Source organism: Nuphar pumila, chromosome 15 (assembly GCF_984573655.1).
Source record: "Nuphar pumila chromosome 15, dmNupPumi1.hap1.1, whole genome shotgun sequence".
Lineage (NCBI taxonomy): Eukaryota > Viridiplantae > Streptophyta > Magnoliopsida > Nymphaeales > Nymphaeaceae > Nuphar > Nuphar pumila.
The window spans coordinates 30,225,893-30,245,130 of record NC_143263.1 but is presented as its reverse complement, the minus strand read 5'-3'; the positions used below and the strand labels follow the sequence as shown (position 1 = coordinate 30,245,130).

Genomic DNA, 19,238 nt, shown 5'->3' with positions numbered 1-19,238 from the left:
CATAGGCAGAGCTAGAAATCCGAATTAAGGTGGGCACAAATGTATGCTTATATATATATATATATATATGGGTTACTAACGATGGTACTAAACTAATGAGTAGAAATTACTCTTTTGTTTAAAAACTTTTAAATTTTGGTTGATCAAATGTTGCGGTTGTGCTTTACATGGATTGTTTGCTAGAAAACTTGTTTTGAATGACATGATTGTGACAAGTAATTATGTTTTTAATATGTTAAAAAATTTCAACTTAAAAAACATTAATCTAAGGCTTGATCCTTAACAAACAAACCATGTTCAATACATCTATGTGGTTAGATTGAGTCAATACAACTTGCACATGTGATTTCTTGCTCATTAGTTTCGTACTTTCATTAGTAGCTAATATATATATATATATATATATATATATATATATATATATATATATATATATATATATATATAGAGAGAGAGAGAGAGAGAGAGAGAGAGAGAGTGAGAGAGAGGGGGTTGGAATGGGGAGGCACAAGATTTGGGTTAGGGTGGGCACTGCACACCCTGACCCAAACCCCCCTTATTGAGGATTTCGGGGTCAGGGTGGGCACTTGCCCTCATCAGCATATGGCTCCGCCACTGGTATCGATATCGGCCAATCCACCTGAATCGTTGGCCAAACGGTAACGAGCAGATACCAAATACTAACAACATTGGGCAGAAAAGAATAGTGTTGCTCTTAGTTCTGTTCAGGTAGGCTCGCTCCAACCTCGATCAGGGTTGTCAAGTGGGCTTTGCAAGCAAGCTCTCATTTAGTAGCATGAACAAGTCGAGAACGACAGGAGGGTGTTCGTCTCAGTTTGGCTTTGTGTGAGCTTACACAGATGTAATGTATATTTTAAATGTGACGTATGTTGTAAAAAACAGCATAGGACAATAGGACAGTTGTAGTGTATGGCTTGCACAAACGAGGGTGAATGTCTGAATCAAAAGCCACATCACAAAGACACGGGTATGACCCGACATGCTAGTTGGAAAAAATTTTGAAAACAAGGATACAGTGACACACATTTTTATTTTTAAATAAAAACTATTTTTGATATTTATAGATAAATATATATAAATAAATATGTTTTTTTATTCAAATATTTTTAAAAATGTGTTAAAATAATATGAAATAATTTTAAGATAATGTCCACATTTGACAAAGTTTGATATAGCATGAGCGATATGCTAACAGTAAGGAGAAAAGAAAATGAAAAATGATCATACTATACAGCAAAAATGATGTGTTTTTTAGAAAACCTTACAATTTTTAAAATTTCACCTGATCTAAAATTACAAATGTTTGACCTTAAAAGGATCATTTTAACCTTTGCATGAGTAAATTTCTTACATATGTGCGAATTTTCTCTCAAATATGTGTCCAAGTATTGCATTCAAGATTTGTGACAGACTTTATCATTGATTTTTTACATAGAAAATAAAAATTTTGAAAAAATACAAAAAAAAAAACTAGATAGAAATGTTGTTCTAACGACACTAGATTCACTAAAAAATAATGAACAATCGCTGAAATATGCCCCAGCAATGTTCTTAAAACAAGAGATGAGCATGCGCAGTTACACCTATCCTAATTATTTTATGTTATTTTTTAGCCACCTACGCTGCAAATCCTCAAAAATAATAAAAAGTACAGAGATAAATCAGGGCATTAGATTTCCAATGCTACCAATATTATCATGATCTGATGAGTGGTTGGGGAGAAACATTCACTGAAAAATATATTATTTAGTTGTTCCAGTCTCCAAAGCATATTTTTTTTTTGGTTTTAGAACTCAGAAACGGAAACCCTAGATGGGTTTTTGGTTCTGACACAAAACAAGAAAGATGCATGTCTATGTCTCAACTTTTCAATGACTATAAAAACAAAGGTTTTTGATGTCGAATTAAAGAGATACAAATCGGATAACAAAGACTATTCTGCAGAAAATATGTGAATATATGAATTTTCTTCTAAATATGTTAATTTACTTTTATATATGTTATTTTCCTAACAAATATGAAAATTTTCTCTTAAATATGCAATTTTTCTTCTAAATATGTGAATTTTTTCATAAATATGCAAATTGTCTCTCAAATATGTGATTTTTCTCTCAAATATGTGAATTTTCTACTAAATATATGATTTTTCTCTTAAATATAAGAATTTTCTCTTATCTCTGTCATCTTTATTATTTCTCCATAATATAACATAGAATAATCAGGATATGCGCAACTACGCTTGTTCATCAACTGTTTTAGAAAAGTTGACGGGGTTGTATCTCAACTCTCGTTTGTTATTTTTCATGGAATCCGATATCGTTGAAAAGGTATTTATGTTTAGTTTTTTTCTGTGTTTTTTAAAAAATCCTTCATTTTCTATATCGAAAGTCAATGACAGAGCCTCCCACAGATTTGGATGCAATAATTGGGCACATATTTGGGTGAAAATTCGCATATTTAGTAGGATCACATATTTATGAGGAAATTCATATATTTTTTAGACAAATCATATATTTAGGAGAAAAATTACATATTTAAGAGAAAATTACATATTTAAGAGAATTTTGCATATTTATAAAAAAAATTATATTTAGGATGAAAATTATATAGATAAGGAAATTTGCATGTTTAGGAGGAAATTCACATATTTTGAAAGAAATTTGCATATTCATATATTTTTTACAGAACAGTCTATGTTCTCAAATCTTTATATCTCAGATCTAATGTCGAAAACCTATATTTTTATAGTCGTTGGAAAGCTAAGACATAAAATTATCTAGTTTCATTTTCTGAGTTCTAAAACCAAAACAGAAACATGCTCTGCAAACTAGAACAACCAAACAATCTATCTTTTATTAAATGTTTCTCTCCAACCGCTCATCAAATCAAGGTGTTGGAAAGCTAATGCCATGATATATCTCTATCATTTTTATTGTTTTTCCATATTTTTGGTACTGATGACCAAAAAATAGCATAGAATAATTAGGATAGGCACAACTGCACTTGTTCATCTCTTGTTTTAGAAAAGTTGTTGGCATTGTATCTCAGTGCCCTTTCATTATTTTTCAGCAAATCTGGTATCGTTGAAAAGGTATTTTTCCAATGTAGATGCAAACAAATTTGCAAAAGCTTTTGGGTAGAAATGTGCCAGAGCCATTCCTCCTTGTGGCATATGGCCATTTTGGCTGGAATAAAATTCCTGATTTTATGGGAACTTGAAGAAAAAAAGCAAATGTGTTCTTGCTGAATAGGTTCCTTTTTCCTTTGCCAAGGCATGAGTGCTAGTTGAAAATCAAAATTGGTGGTTTTATTACACAACTCCTTTGCACCCTGAATGCATGATTATAAGCACAATATTTGGTCATGGCGATCTGACCATCCAACCTCATGGATGCATTGCTAGAGAACGCACCTTGAAATCATGTTTTTTTCCAATGTAAAAGCCATGCAAACTTTGAACATTATGGGCCATTGATTTTTTCATCCATCAAAAATCCACTTACATGTGATCACGTTATCTGAAACCTGTTTTTTACCAAACAAACCATGTAGATCACATTATTAAGGTATGATTTTACAAGGAAAAAAAAGAAAAATTATGTTTGGAAAATGGCATTTTCAGCTCATTATGACGTGATGGCGTCCTCAGCAAATATAAACCCATGACCATACAGGCATATACTCTGATGAATATAATACACAACCCATTTAGGAGTCGAGAAAAAAACAAAAAAAGGTTTACAAAAGATGGAGCATAATGAGTCATATTTTACATGAGAAAAGGATTCCCCATCTATTTGCAGCTTTCTGACAACTTTCTCTGCTACAACATGCTAAAATTCTTCCCAAACAAATCCTTCATCTTTTTGTTTAGTCCGATAACCCTACTTATTTTGCAGCAGGATAACATGAAGGAGATTCTGGGTTCTACTCGTGGTCACCAATTCACTGCTCTAACCCAGGAATCCTGGAAAGGGTTCACAAGATTTTTGGAAAATATGGGCTCCTAATTTCACTATAGAAAACATACAAGACACCTACAATCCCCACAGGAAACAATGGCACGGATAGATGAGTTATGTAACAAGAGGTGAAATGTAACCTTAATTCTAATGGTGAAATGTGCACAATTATGCATCTCAGATATACAAAATTCTTTCAGGGAAAAAAATCAAGAAAAACAATGAAAAAATCCAGCACAAAATGTTTAATTTGCCAAATGCCAGTTCTTGCAATGAATAATTGAAAATGAATGATAAAACAAAGAAATTACTGTCTCGTGACAAAGGATGATAACATGAGGAAAAAGAAACAAATCAAACTGCATGTCAAAATGGACTTCAGTTTGGTCCTTAAAATGCATTCAACATTATAATGCATGCAACTTATCATGTTCACCTTGTAACGACCCCAATTCATACCCGTAAAAAGTAATTTTTTTAAAACAATTATGGAAATCAAAACCCAAGGATCTAGGACCTCACGGACTTAACAACTTCTAAAGCACAAGTGATCTTTACATTGAACCAACCAATCAAAATAGCTAACTTTATTAATCAATAAATCAATGTCTGAGAATAAAATTAAATTAAAGTGTGAACTAGGTAAGAATCAAAGATTATTTATACGAATTCATCTAAAAATCCAAATAAGCAAGAAAGAACATAAATCAAATTCATGCAAGACATTCAGAGAAATATATAAGAATAACAATCTCATAATTTATTTACCATTAAAACATCTAAAAGCAAGTATCATATAATAATAAATTTTCACATGAAACAAAATAGATAAGAATGCATGAACTAATGCAGAATAATATAGATGCATAATTCAATGCACATGCATGAATAAATTATTAAGATATTATCAGAATTCTCTTTTGCATGAATGTCCTTATTAAATGCACAGAATTTTAGTTTCACTTTTCATTAAACCAACAAATATTCAAAACGAGCACAACAATTCTCAAAGTCCAAGATAGGTTCTCAGTTGTATCTTAACACACAATTTATATTTCTTTATTACTAAGTTTCACACTTATTTCTCGATCGATATCAGAAATCAGTATCATCCATCGAAACATTAAAAATCAACACCTAATGTCGGGATACTAGAAAAATCAACATCCACTGATGTCACTTTATTGGTATACCAATAACAACAGTTGTGTCACAACACCACCCCCAAGCAAAGTTATTGAAAACCTTATAAAACCATGGCAAAGAGATGAACTACCCTATCGAGTTCAAAGACACAAGTGCATACAAAGTTTTAGTATCCTCACAGTTTTTCCAAAAAACGCCATCCAAGATTCTTACATTGTAGAAGGGACATCCATGAACAAAAATATTAATTATATTGTTTATCTCTTTTATCTTATTAACAAAATCAAGTTCTTTATACAAGAACTGTTTTGCAAATCAACATACAAAACCCAACACGGGACCTAACCCGTTACGATTTTAACAACGCAATTAACGTAGAAAGCCAATAATTTCAAGAATGAATTTGGCAATGCATAAAATAAAACCTGACACACATGGCGTACAGTGGTTCGCAGATGATCACAAATGCATTTTAAGCAAACTCCTTAGTAAACATGCACACACACAGTTGTTCAAAAGATGTCCACTGTGCACATTCAATCACACACAACATAAATGTACATATAAAACAATTTGTATATGCATATGAACAAATGCTTGCGACATGCATTTTTCTTCATAATCCATTTCATGTATAAACTCTCAAATATGCACGTGAACATCTTCATGCATACATCGAAATAAATTTTGAAGTTTCCAATGTGTATGACAAACATTCACAACATATCAATGAAATGTATGACATACACAATTAATATTCAATACATGCATCACCTTGCACCATAACCAATATGATTAGTTTGTACACGAACAATCATCGTTGGCCAATCTGGTTTAGATTCCACATGCATAACAAGTGGCAAATCTAGTTCAGATTCCACATGTATAACAAGTGGCAAATTCTGGTTTTTGTTCAACTATACAACCATGTTCAACGACATGTTGTCATCAACATGTCATGGCTGCATTAATGGAAGCATCAATATGTTGTCAATAACATGACTGTAATTTTGTGCATAGTAGCATGTTGTTAACAGTACTGGAATGTTGCATAGGTGCGCAACAAGTTACTGCCCAACATAAGAAAACCCTTCTTTGAGCAGCCGATAAGAGTCCAACTTTGTCAAATGCTCAAATTTGTTGTATATATATATATATATATATATATATATATATATATATATATATATATATATATATATATATATATATATATATATATATATATCTTAGATGACAGTTAACATAACTCCATAGGTTCACATGAAGAAACATGAACATTAATACATAAACTAACATCAATAAACATGAAGAACCATAGACATTAACATTGCAGTTAGAATTAACTATGCAATTACAGATTTTCAAATATATCAGCCAACAAGATTAGCGCTTACACAGGTTGATAACTTAAAAAAAAACAAATTGTATATCATGAATGCAGACTGATGACTGTCGGCTAGAAACCAAATTTGATATAATCTGGTCAAACCTGATTTCAACCGATACTATGACCAGGAAAATAAAAAATAAAGTTGGTCAGTGACATAAAAAATAAAGTTGCTCAGTAACAACTCAGGGTAGGCATATCAATTCAGATTTTCAGTAAAAAAAGTTTATTGACAGTTCGCAGTCTAATTTCTCAAGTCTTTTTGCTAAAGACCATAAATTCAGCCTCTAACAACCTTAATTTATACACATCATAAACAAGACACAAATCACAAAGTCTAATGACAGTCATCAAGGCATAATCATATATATATTTTAAATATAAAACACACATATCAGATTTGTTGTTTTTAACCCGAAAACATGCAAATCAGATTTGTTGTTTTAACATATCAGGCAGATCTGATTTGTTGTTTTTAAAATATCAACCACGCCAAATCAAATTTTTTGTTTCAAACATGAAAACATACAAATCAGATTTGTTGTTTTAACATGTCATGCAAATCTGATATCAATCACGCAAATCAAGTGCAAACATATAGACAAATTTCATGGTTTTAAAAACATGTGAAACATATTTACAATTGAGAAATATACAAAATATAACTCTCAGGTCAGATTTCAGTTATAAAACACAACAAAAACTATAACACGCAAATAAAAAATCATGTCCATGCCAAAAGAAATCAAATCCAACAATATATATATATAAGTTCGGATTTCTCTTTCTCTATTAAAAATCTCACATAAACCTGATTTAAACTGTTTTTCCCCATTCAAATCAAGACAGGAACCCATACCTTTGATCGAAAACAGAAAAAGAGCGGAAAAGCTTCATCGGATGCCCAAATGGAAGATCATATTCCCTTCTTCTTCCTTTTTTCCATTTCATCTCTTCCCTCTTTTTTTCCCCTTCTTTTTTTCTCTCTCTAGAAAACGAAATCTAGAGAGAGAGAGAGGCGAGTTAGACCCTTTTATAATTTTTTTTTTGATTTTTCAGAAAGAGGGTGACGTTCCTTCTAGAGTCATTCTAGAAAGGATAGAGTTCTACAAAATGTAAAACTCTCTCTCTCTAAACAAATCCTATTTATTCTCTTATTATCATTTTTTTTATTTTTTTTATTAATTAATTTGAGATCTATCTAAAACTCTTTATCTAGATAGAGTTCCACCAAATGTGAAGCTTCACCATATCCAGATAAATAAAATTTTAAAATTTAATTAATTAATATTTTTATTAACTATTTAATAATAAATAATTAATTTTTTTATATTCCAGAGAGTGACTTCTCTGTCTCGAAGTCCTCTCAACGTAGAATTCTAATTCAATTTAACTTTAAGATTGAATTTAAAGCTTTAAATTGATTAAATTTGGATTTTATATCTGAATCCGAATCCAAGATCCAAATCCATATGAATCTCAAACTGAACCAGGTCCTAATTAATATGGGTCTTGGACTGGGTCAAAATCTAAGTCACATCGAGATGGGTCATTTTTTAAAAAATATGATTTTTGGGTCTACCGTAATCTGAATTCAAAAAAATAAAATATCAATGTTTTTAGAATTTCGAAACGCATCTAATGATTTACTGCTTGATTTTCACCTCTGAATTTCGCCTAAATTTAACCTAAATTTTGCTCGATTTTCACTTGATTTTAAAGGTCAAAAACAAAAAGTTTTACCAAATCTTATTTGCCTCGCTTAGGTCTTGTAAATGGGCCATGCCAAGACTCCACTAACATCGCTTAAAATCAAAGATTTTATCAACTTTACAAAATACTTCACCAAATTTTCAGAAATCTCAAAATCTACAATGAAGGAAAAACACAAGATACCTTCACTTTGGCAACTCTTTGATGAATTTCACCTCCCCACCAGAGGATAAAAGGAGCTGTCTCATTACAAAGGATGATACAACATGAGGAAAAAAAAAACAAATCAGACCGCACGTCAAAATGGACTTCAGTTTGGTCCTTAAAATGCATTCAACATTCTGCTAGTGCATGCAACTTATCATGTTCACCTTCACTTTGGCAACTCTTTGATGAATTCCACCTCCCAGCTAGAGGATGAAAGGAGCTGCCTATCGGGGTCGCCATCTTCGCTTTCTGTGGGCTCGTGCATAGTGGTAGGAGATTGCGATTCTGGTTCTTCTTCTGCATTTCCAAACTGTTAAATAGGTTCTTTCCTAAAAGCATATTCATGGGACAGGTCTCAGACGAATAAAACCACAAAAACATTGACCTTATACATGCATTCAGAAACCGCCACTTGACTTGGGTATCTGACAAGTCTAATTGTTTCTCAAGTCAACTTGGACCTGGGACAAGTTACAGGAGGACAAAGATGCCAAAAGAATAGTAAAATTTCCAATATTAATTCAAATAGTCTGGTCTCTTGTTTGGGATCAGTAGGGGCAAAACAGATCAATACACATCCAATTTTTACAGTTAGCTCCAGATAACTACCAAAGAACTGCAACTAATGAAGGCCATGGTTTTACATTAGCTAAATCCTAAAACAAAACTAGAAACCAAAGCCAAATGAAGCACATAATTTGCAAAACAGAAATAGTTTCAACATTTTTTTACGATCTCTGAACTTTTCATGCTCTTTTAAATGGAAAATAACATACAAACGTGAAGTCATAAGTTTCCATCAGAATGTGTGAAAGCAGAACAAATCAACTTTACACGTGCATGCATTGACTTGTTAGTATTTCTTAGTAATGCATATGTGAGACAAAACATCACCACATTATCTATGTCACATAGGTGTGGGTGCGGTGATACAGCACTTTAAAAAAACTTGGGTGCAGCAGTGCGGGAGTATATATATATATATATATATATCGGACAGACCTAGCTCTGTATACCCAGACTGATTCTAACCTGGGTTTACTTTGACCCAGGTCTGAATCAAACTGAGTCAAAGCAAACCCAACAGACCCAGGTCCAATTCAGACCTAGGTCTGCTTTCATGCAAGACTGAGTCTGACTTGGGTCAGAATAGGTCCAGGTTCAATTCAGATCTGGGTTACTTTGACCCAAGTCTGAATCAGACTTGAGTTTATACAGATACGACTGATCTGAGTCAGCTTTTTGACACAGGTCTGATTCAGACCTATGTTGAAACTGATCCAGATCCGGAGAAAGAGAGAAACAGATCTGGATCCGAATCTGGCTCAGGTCTGAATTGACCCTAACACCTGGTTTGTGCCAGGTGTTATGAGAGAGAGAGGATGGTTCTGCAGTGGGTGTTGCTCTCGTACGTGGTGGCAGTGGAGGCATTGTTGGCAATCATGGTGACGCTGCCTTCTTTCTGGCAGTGGAGGCATTGTTGGCAATCATGGTGACGCTGCCTTCTTTCTCCCTCCAGCACCGACAGAATAAGAAGAGGAAGAGAGGAACCAACATACGCATCCCCCATCCTCCTCTCTCTCTCCACTTGTTCTTCTCCTTTCTCTTATCTCTCGTCCTTCTTCTTCTTCTCCTTCTTCCCTCTCTCTGGTTTCATTTCCCCCTCTCCTCTCCCTCTATTCCCCCTCTCTCTCGTTTCCCTATATCCCTCTCGCTCTGGTTTTCCCTCTCGTTTTCCAAACCAGAGAAAGGGGGGAAGAGGGGAACCGAGAGAGAGGGAAACCGAGAGGGGAGAAGATGAGAGAGAGAGAGAAAACGAAAGAGAGTGCAAGAGAGAAGGGGGAAGACACGGGTTTGGGAAGCGAGCACAGGAAGAGAGAGTCGAGTGTTTCGGTGGGGGCATTTTGTTTTTTTTTTATCTGACATGTTTGCTGCACCGGGTGTGGCACCCGCACCTGCGTCGACGCGGGTGCCCTTTTGTCGAGTCCCTGTGACATAGCACATCATAGTAAAAGGGATAAAAAGAAAAAAGATCCACCTGAACATCCATGGTACTCTGGCATATGTCTAACAGTGGTTACTTGAAGGCTTTCAGGCAGCAGACAATTGCACAATGCACCTGAAAACGGAAGTCAGTTTTATCATGTTGAGGTCAAAAGATGGTAGAGAAAATCCCACCAGACAGTAAACACATTGAGAATGCAAAAAATTCATACCCAATCTTGCCAGGCGGTTTACCCAACCAGGAATTGACTTTCCAGTCAATCTCATGCAAACATCATCAGTGAAATGGTTGCAATTCTTAGAAATGAGGTGATACCTATCGCCATGATATTTTGCAGCCATGCATTCCATAAAAGTCCGGAGCTCTGAAGGTGTCATGTCTATAGTTCCCAAAGGGACAGTGCATCTATATATAAAACCAGGGCAGCACTTAGGTTCTACCTGAAAAACTCCACTGGTGGGATAATCATGGGCACCGAATCCATATTCTATTTCATAAGCTGTCCAGAGATAAACATAAAGTCCAAGGAAATGTCCATCAGTTGAACAACCAATAACCTAATAACACCCAGTTTGGTGCTTGAACAAACTTGGGAAGTGAAAGGATGCAGAATATTTGGTAAATTGTTTTGGGAATAAACTCAGGAAGAGAAAAACGACAAGCATGAAAATTTATGTTTCACAAAAATGATTCTGATGTCAGAAGTTTGCAAAACTTTGAACTTTGGGATCAATCCCTGATAGAACCATGTCAGTTAAGAACAAAACTGTAATGAACAGGTGGAGATTCACAAATCATCATACATTTTGGTTGAAAAGTGCAAGAACAAACTTGGCATCTATCAATACTTTTAAAACAGTAGCACAGTTGATACAGTGTGGAAGCAAGCATAGAAAGGGCTGATAAGTTAACAGAAGTATCCAATGCCGTAACAGTAGGACTAGAATTCTACCTATCGAAAAAGTAATATATATATATATATATATATATATATATATATATATATATATATATATATTGAGAGAGAGAGGGAGATCAGGCACATCCGTTTTTGTTTTTGTTTTTCTTTGTTTTTGACAGACAAGTTGGGGGACCCATGGGTTTCGAACCTGATACCCCTCTTTTATCATAGTTTAACTTAACCATCCAGCTATCTCATTCAACTCCAGTTCAATACATATGTTAAGATGGATCGTTGGAATGATAAGAAATTGTTACATTTAAAGAAAAAAAAAATAGATGTAGCATCAACAAAGGAGAAAAGTAAAGTGTGCTGGTTAAAGATGGTAAGGATGTGTTATGAAGAAACATGAAACAACACCAGTACAAAAGGATGATCATATACATATTAAAGGAACTAAGAAAAGGGGTAGACCAATAAAGAGGGAGATAGTAAGTAAAGATATGAAAGATGGTACAAGAATCACATTTGAACTTTGAATATGCAGAAAGGGATAAATAAGACTTGTAATGCTCACCCCATGTGGGAGATAAGACATGATAAAAATAATAACGCAATCCAAATGCATAGGACTTGTACACAGTTTATTTATTTTCTAGCTGAAATGGAGAAAAAAGTTTACACATTTTGCACTACCACAAACTCCATTTTGCATGTCATGAAAAGGATGAGCCATGGAGGTACCCCAGGTCCACTTAAGAAGCCTCTAGACCAATGCCTCTGAGAAAACGCTACAAAACATACCCTAAGGTGGGGAGAATACACATGTACCAACTTGCACATAGCCACTGCATACCACGGATTTGGATGCTTGGGCCTCCATATTCAAATTATGGCCCTAGTGCCCTTATTGCAATTTAAGTGAGGTAATGATAGGGTTGCAAATGGGCCAGATCCAGGAAGAGGAATTTGCATATTTTGGCTGTCCCGGATCCGAACCAACCCGACTCCTCAATGTATTTTGGGATTTGAATCCTGACCCATTTGCATCCCTAAGCAATGAGACCAAGATCTCATCGTCAGACGTATTCTTTCACTATTCTGAAGAGAATGTACTCATTCCAATTGTGAATTGTTTTATCAATTCATTCTCCACCATCTGAAGGCTGTGTGCTGCTTGTTGGGTCCTTTCAGTATTCATTAATGCAACAGTTGTTATAGATGCACGTTGTGCTCAGAGTTTATTCTTAAGAATGAAAACACCCTGGTGAGAGTGACAAAGGGGCCAGGCCCCTCAAGCATGCTCAATGTGATCATGGTGAGCCTCCAGGTGAAGATGTCATGGAGATCCATGGGGTGGGTCGGCCTACAACCAGCAATAAACATCATTCTTGGGCTAGCATAGTGGAAGGTTCTTCCACTTTACAATTGTTAAGGACCTCAACCATAGAGGTGAGTATCTTTGACGTTAATTCTAAGTTGTTTATTCCATATTCACATTACCAGGAAAAAATCAAACTGCTGTGCAAAGACTATGACCAGATGTTGCAAACCTCCAATTTGCTTCATGGAAAGCAGGATTATTTATCATCATTGAGGATATGAAGAAGATTATGGGGACAGGAGAGTGGAGAGTTACAGGAAGAACGCTGGCTGTTAATCATCGAAAACCAAGAAAAAATGAAAGTTGAAATTATCACAGATTGTGCCCATTTGGATACACTTGCCCAACCTTTCAGCAGAATGATGTACTATGAAGTTTTTCATGTGTTGCAAAATATATGAGGGATAAATTGCCGCCTGTTGATGTATACACCAAAGCCTTGAAAGGATCTTATTTGCTTGCATCTGCATAGTTGTGCTGATCAAGTTTGTGGCAATGCATTACATAGATATTCAAATTGACAATGGATGGAAGTTTACAAAGAAAGTGAAGTACAGAATCTGATCAGATATTGCATGACTTGCAGTTCTATATATCAGAAGGTTGGAATGTGCTTAAAAGGGAAGCAAGAGAGAACATTTGTGCCATAGCATGCGAGTAATGAGTTTGGCATAGTGAGGAGGAGGTAACCATCACCAAATCCAACAAGTATCAAGTGTTTTACAGAAGTGTTCAGCAGGGTGTAGATCAGACTAATTGTTCGAATGGTGCTAATGAGACTCCTGGAATCCTAGAGAGGAATTCCTAGCTAGCATAAGGTGAGTCAATGTCACCTGAAGAAAAAGGCACTAATTCAAGCTGCAGTTGCACTAGTATGTTGCTACACTGGAACAAGGAAGTCAAGAGGGAGATTCACCAAATCTGATGGCCACTTTGTAGTTGGCCGATTGGGAGCAAAAAGGGGAATTCATCATCCTACATTTGAAGGATATTTAAAGGAGTTATCCAATCACAATAGGAAATTGCCAACATAAACAAGATGCCACATGACCATGATTGTTGAAGAGACGTGCATGAGGATGCCATACACCACCGGGCCGTATACCCAAATTAAATCATGGGGTGCTAAGACTAAATGAAGTATATTATCAATACCAGCTCTGGCATCGTTCTGCAACTCTCAGAATCAAGATCCAAGGTGGACCGACCGACTTGTTAGATCTATGAAAAGCAACTGAACGTAGACTTAATGAAAGGGAATCACCATTCAATTGGGAAGCCTAGTAAAAAAAGGAAGAAGAGCCCTATTATAAAGGTACTCCTACTACTTCTACATGTGAAATAGGATATCTTGCAGTGAAGCTCAAAGAATCAAAAACCCAAAGCTGGCCATGTCTGCATATATACTAAAGGAAGCTCAATCTCATGTTCAAGCACATACCCCCATCATAAACATTAGATTGATCTGGCATCTTTATCTGAATGGATTAACAATCTCATCAAACAGCCAACTTTCAAACAAAATTTTCAGTTAATGGGAGAAATGACAACTAGAGTACTCACTATGTACACGTATTATGATTAACTACAATCAATAATATGAAAGTTCATGATAGGCTTCATTCATGATCATAAGCAAGAAAAAGATCTAGCAAAACAAAGAAGACAGCAAGAAAAAAGAAAAAGAACAGAGACAGGACATCAACAACACATACAAGCAAAACATGTAATGAATCTGAAAACTCAAATGGATGCATCACTAAATCGTTCAAAATGTGAAAATTTTATCAGTGTATATTATAATAGAGGTCAATCAATTTACTTAGAGACTCTCATACTCCTGCTGTAATTGATAAGGAATTTTGTTGTCACATTAACATCATACAGATCATATTAGCCTTATTTTAAAAAAAATCACCCATGAGAGCCATAAGTTTAAACCTAATTCCCCCACGCATTTTGTGCTATCATGATAAATTGCTATCATTAGCAGGAAAAAGAACACACCCACCATCCAAAAACTCAACAAGAAACTCATGTACCAAACAATTGCCAGGCTACAAACTAAAAAAAGCTAAAACCCATCATAGAAAAACAAACTCACTCCTTCCCAGAAACCCAAAATCATGACAAAAGAGAGAAAAGGGAAACACGGTTACCCTCAATGCCTGAGTGGTAGATGCCTATACCAAACCAACAGAGATAATTGTTGATGTGAGTGAGATCATAGACGTTGAGAAACAATTGGGTCTTGTGGCTGCCATCACCTTCAGAAGCTACGCTTGAGAGAGGGGACACCATTGCGAAAGGTACTCACCCCAAGAGAACACCCCCTTCAAATTTGTAGGGTACCCTCAAACCATCACAGCCTGAAAGACCTTGTCCCTGACGACGAGAAAGAGGGCTTAAAAACTCGAACACCATTCCATTAAGCCCTTCTTTTTTTATCAAAATGAAAGGACAGCTCTGCGAGGAACAGAAACAGAGGGTCCGTTTTTTTCCAAAGTACCAATGCACCCGGAAGCAGATCAGGTCATGTTGAGAATGAACGTTTTTGCTCATGCCGACATTGTGGCCATCCGATTTGCATTTTTAGAAGATCAAAAGTCAACAAAACTACGTGGCATTCATCCAAAATGCAAACGAACGGCCACGATGTCGGCATGAGTAAAAACGCTCATGTTCAGCATGACCTGATCTGCTTTCAATGCACCCTTGTGTTTTTTCATATCGGGCCTTCGATAAAAAAAAAAAAATTTAGTGAGATCGTCTTGGGTAGATTTTTATCTTTTTACCAACTGGAGCTCCGCTTGTCTGGTAACGGCAGCTAGTGTTAATGTACGTCACCTTTGTGTTGTGACGTTGCCGGTTCAAAACCCAGTGGTATACTTGTATCACTGACGGGTAAGGATTTGGATTTGGATTTGGATTTGGATTTGGATAAAGGTTAGTGATGGCAGACACAGGAGAAAGGAAGCCCCACCCTGCCTCACTCAGTTTGAACCGGAGATGGAGAACATGAAACATGGATAAAAGCAGAGATCGAGGTTAAAATAAAAAATTATGCATAAATGAAGGCATGCCTTTGCCCCGGTCCACTGCCATCATTAAGTAGGGGCCTGCCTAACCTCAGGTTGTCCTTTAAAAAAAAGATTTTTTCATTTTTTTTGCCCACAAAAGCTCAGCACATTGCATGTATATATCACAGGGACACGCCATTTTGGTGATATGTTTCTCGTTAAACGAGATTACACATGGACAGAGATACTAACATGTACAGGCAACATTTGTATTCTTGTATTATTTTAAAACAGTATTTCATTAAAAATATATTTTTTTAATATTAAAGGGTTTATACTCGGTACAATTGATGGTGCCTACAATCTAGTTTGAATCTCGTGTTGCAGTTTTCACACAATCTAACCTCATAGATGTGTTGGGCATGCTCAATTTAGTAAGAATGGACTCTTGGATCATTTTCTTTTATGAAAAAACGTGTTTTTATGAATAAGAAAAAATCAATTCTTTTATTGATTTTTGGGTCGCCGGCAAAACCTATATGCAGGCTAGATTTCGACGATCCAAAAGTCAGCTCTCACTAAACAAAACATGTAGATCACAGGTGTTAGATGTGAGAAAAAAAAAACAAACAAGGGGGTTCCACCCCCATATACTATTGATTTCCCCTGCACTCCACTATAGCAATTCTTAACCCAATTTAAAAATGCTAAAACATTAGCTTTTTATTGATTACAAATAAAAAAAACATTACCTATAGCTTTTACAACAAGGAACTCGCAAGTCAGTTTGATGATTTTCTTTATTGGAAAAAAATTTGTATGTGTTTTTGGCAATGTACAAGTAAATCATTCAAGGAAACGGAAAAAAATTTGTATGTATTTTCATGAAAAAACAATACCAAACGGATCAAAATTTTGTGACTCAAAAAAATACATTTTTATCTTAAAAAATACAATCCAAATTATGATCCTTAACAATCAAACCATGTTGAATGCATCTATAAAATAAATTGGGTTGATATAACTTGCACCCGTGATTTTTAGCTAGATAAATATTTCACCTTTTTTAGTTAAAAAAGGAAATTTTGAAAATGTGAAAGATGTGTCCTGGAATAAGTGTAGCCTTTCTCAGATGGAAGAGTTGGCACGAAGTCGGGTTCGTGTTTAAACCAATGTCACACATATCAGTAAAATATATAAAATATATAAAACAGAGCAAAAATAAAATATAAAACATAATGTTAATGTCTTGATATTTAAGTGAAATTCTGAAAGTACCATCATATTTTTCAAGATTACTTCATCTTTTAAAAAAATATCATGATTTTATCAGTTCAAGATATCCAAAATCATCCCATCAAATTTGAGATTTTTGCCGTTTGGGCGTTATACTGATTTTTCTACTGAATTCTGTCAGTAATCTGCACAATGTTTACCAAGTTTGACCTATTGATTTAGACCTAAACCTAACTGAACCTATCCTGCCCAAAAGTTCCTAACCCAAGCTCAAGAACTCTTTGCAAAGTCAGAGTCTGCATAGATTTTAGGCACTTCAATAAAGCTACACCTAAAGGCCATCCTAGAGGCTTGGTTATGCCCAAGGTTGGACTTTGTCAATTGAGTTGAGCTAGGTTGTCTTGATTCCTGTTAAGGATAGTCAAGTCTTGGTCTTACATTCGTGAAAACTCAGTTGTAGTTGACCGAAGTCAGGTAGGACCAGTGTTGTGAGAGGCGTACACCTCAGTACCTGAAGCGTACGCCTCAGAGGCGAGGCGCACGCTCAAGGTACTGAGGCGTTGCTGTGATGCGCAAATTGCCCCTCATCAACCTCCGGAATCCCCTCCTTCATCCCCAAGTCTTCCTCCTCCGCCCGATTCGTCGGCTGTGCTAACCCCAAGTGCCGGTGGATCCACCGCCACGTGTCGGCCAACTGCTCCTCCGCCGCTCCCTGCCTCCCCTCCCACCGCTTCACTTCCATACCAGTTGTGAGAGGCGTACGCCTCAGAGGCGAAGCGCAGGCTCAACGCCTCGCTTCGCCTCATCGCATTTAACAACCTTGGGTAGGACCCAGGTTGGTTCTTTGAAGCTCTACAGAAAACCCACAACTCATCCTGAACTATCATTTTTGGAACACAAGTGACCAACTTTTGATTAGCTCCGGTAAGAGCAGCTAGTGCACGTCACCTTGTGTTGAGATGCTGCAAGTTCAAATCTCAATGGTATGGTTGTATAACTGGCAGGGGTCTGCCTTAAACTGCACCAGCTTGCCTTTAAAAAAAAAACACGCATCCAAAAGTGAGGAATTTTTTAAATCAAATTCCTTAATGGTATGTCTTTCAATGAAAGATAGCCTGAATAAAATTAAATAATATCATATAAGAAAACTTTTTGATGCAAACATTTTAAAAAAGAATACCATAAATATAATCATAGTTTTTTCTTTCCCTCCATTTTTCTTGTTTTGTATTTACAAATCCAAGTGTACTGAGTGAAGAATGATCATTCAAAATCAGGTGATGTCAATAAATGGCTAAAGCTTATCTTTAAACATATAATTCTATTAATTAAACAATGTGCATAAAACACTTCCTAACAATCTTGAAACACATAAGAAATTCTAGAAATAATTCCAAGAAACTCAGCTTGTGGTATATGCCTAAAAGGTGAATGAATGATTACAAACAAATGAAATTTTCCAATGACGTACATGAGTTTCACTGATTCTATTAAGAGGTGCTATCAAAACTGGTAGTAATATCTTAAAATCGAATCAATATGGTCAGCATATTAACATCAACATCCTTAAAACAAGTCGACATAGTGAGTAGATTGACAAATAACAAAAATACATGCTATATCATGCAAAGTTAGCCTTAAAACTATAAAAAAGAAAAAGAAAAAGAAGATACAAAAATAATCAATCCAAATATGACTAAAAAGCATGAAACTCTTTACGCAATAATGCAATTGTCATGCACGTAAAAATATATGAGAAAATAAAAAATGGAGGTGGAGTCCGACAGAGAAGCCGGTGACCTGAGCAAGCTTGACGGAAGCTGGTCGCCACTTCATGGAGTGGCCACCCAACCCCCGAATCCCCGAAAGGACGATGACATTTACTCTGCCTCGCTTGATGCTCAGCATGTTACCTCACCTCTCTTTGTTTCATCTTGGGGCGCAGGTGGTAGGTGAATATTTAATACTTCAGGGGGGGGGGGGGGGACACTGAGCACGGTATTCCCAGAATATTCATTCCTGAACAGCACTACGCCCAACTTCTTGAACCCTTCTGCTGGACAGTGATCACGGGCTTTTCAGGCAGATTGGAGGATAGGATAAAATACAAGTTCATATTCGACTCGTTGGCAGCGCTATGGCCCCCGATACCCAGTTTTGTATTTTCGATGCTCAAAGATAGTCTCTTTTTGATATTCATGGACAACGAGGAGCATTACAAGATCATGTATATGTTTTTGACAATACAATTGT

At 35.8% G+C, this 19,238-nt stretch overlaps 1 protein-coding gene across 1 annotated transcript; it reads right to left on the bottom strand.

Moving 5' to 3' along the window:
- Window positions 1–8,424: 8,424 nt before the first annotated feature.
- LOC149814987 (deSI-like protein At4g17486) lies at window positions 8,425–15,206 on the bottom strand. The gene is made up of 5 exons (XM_089990129.1): window positions 14,889–15,206; window positions 10,656–10,943; window positions 10,478–10,558; window positions 8,604–8,736; window positions 8,425–8,471 (listed from the first exon to the last, which is right to left on the bottom strand). Exons 1-4 carry the CDS (start codon window positions 15,028–15,030, stop codon window positions 8,606–8,608), a joined length of 642 nt encoding a protein of 213 aa, XP_089846255.1. The 5' UTR covers window positions 15,031–15,206; the 3' UTR covers window positions 8,425–8,471; window positions 8,604–8,605.
- Between the last annotated feature and the right edge of the window lie 4,032 nt (window positions 15,207–19,238).

What these genes read in the sequence shown, in the direction of transcription:
- LOC149814987 (XM_089990129.1), bottom strand. Translation starts at nt 15,030, where the DNA reads ATGGTGTCCCCTCTCTCAAGCGTAGCTTCTGAAGGTGATGGCAGCCAC. An exon ending in CTACCACTCAGGCATTGAGG is followed by an intron (nt 10,944 to 14,888) that starts GTAACCGTGTTT and finishes ATCTCTGGACAG; the next exon opens with CTTATGAAATAGAATATGGA. An exon ending in AGAGTACCATGGATGTTCAG is followed by an intron (nt 8,737 to 10,477) that starts GTGGATCTTTTT and finishes TTGGAAATGCAG; the next exon opens with AAGAAGAACCAGAATCGCAA.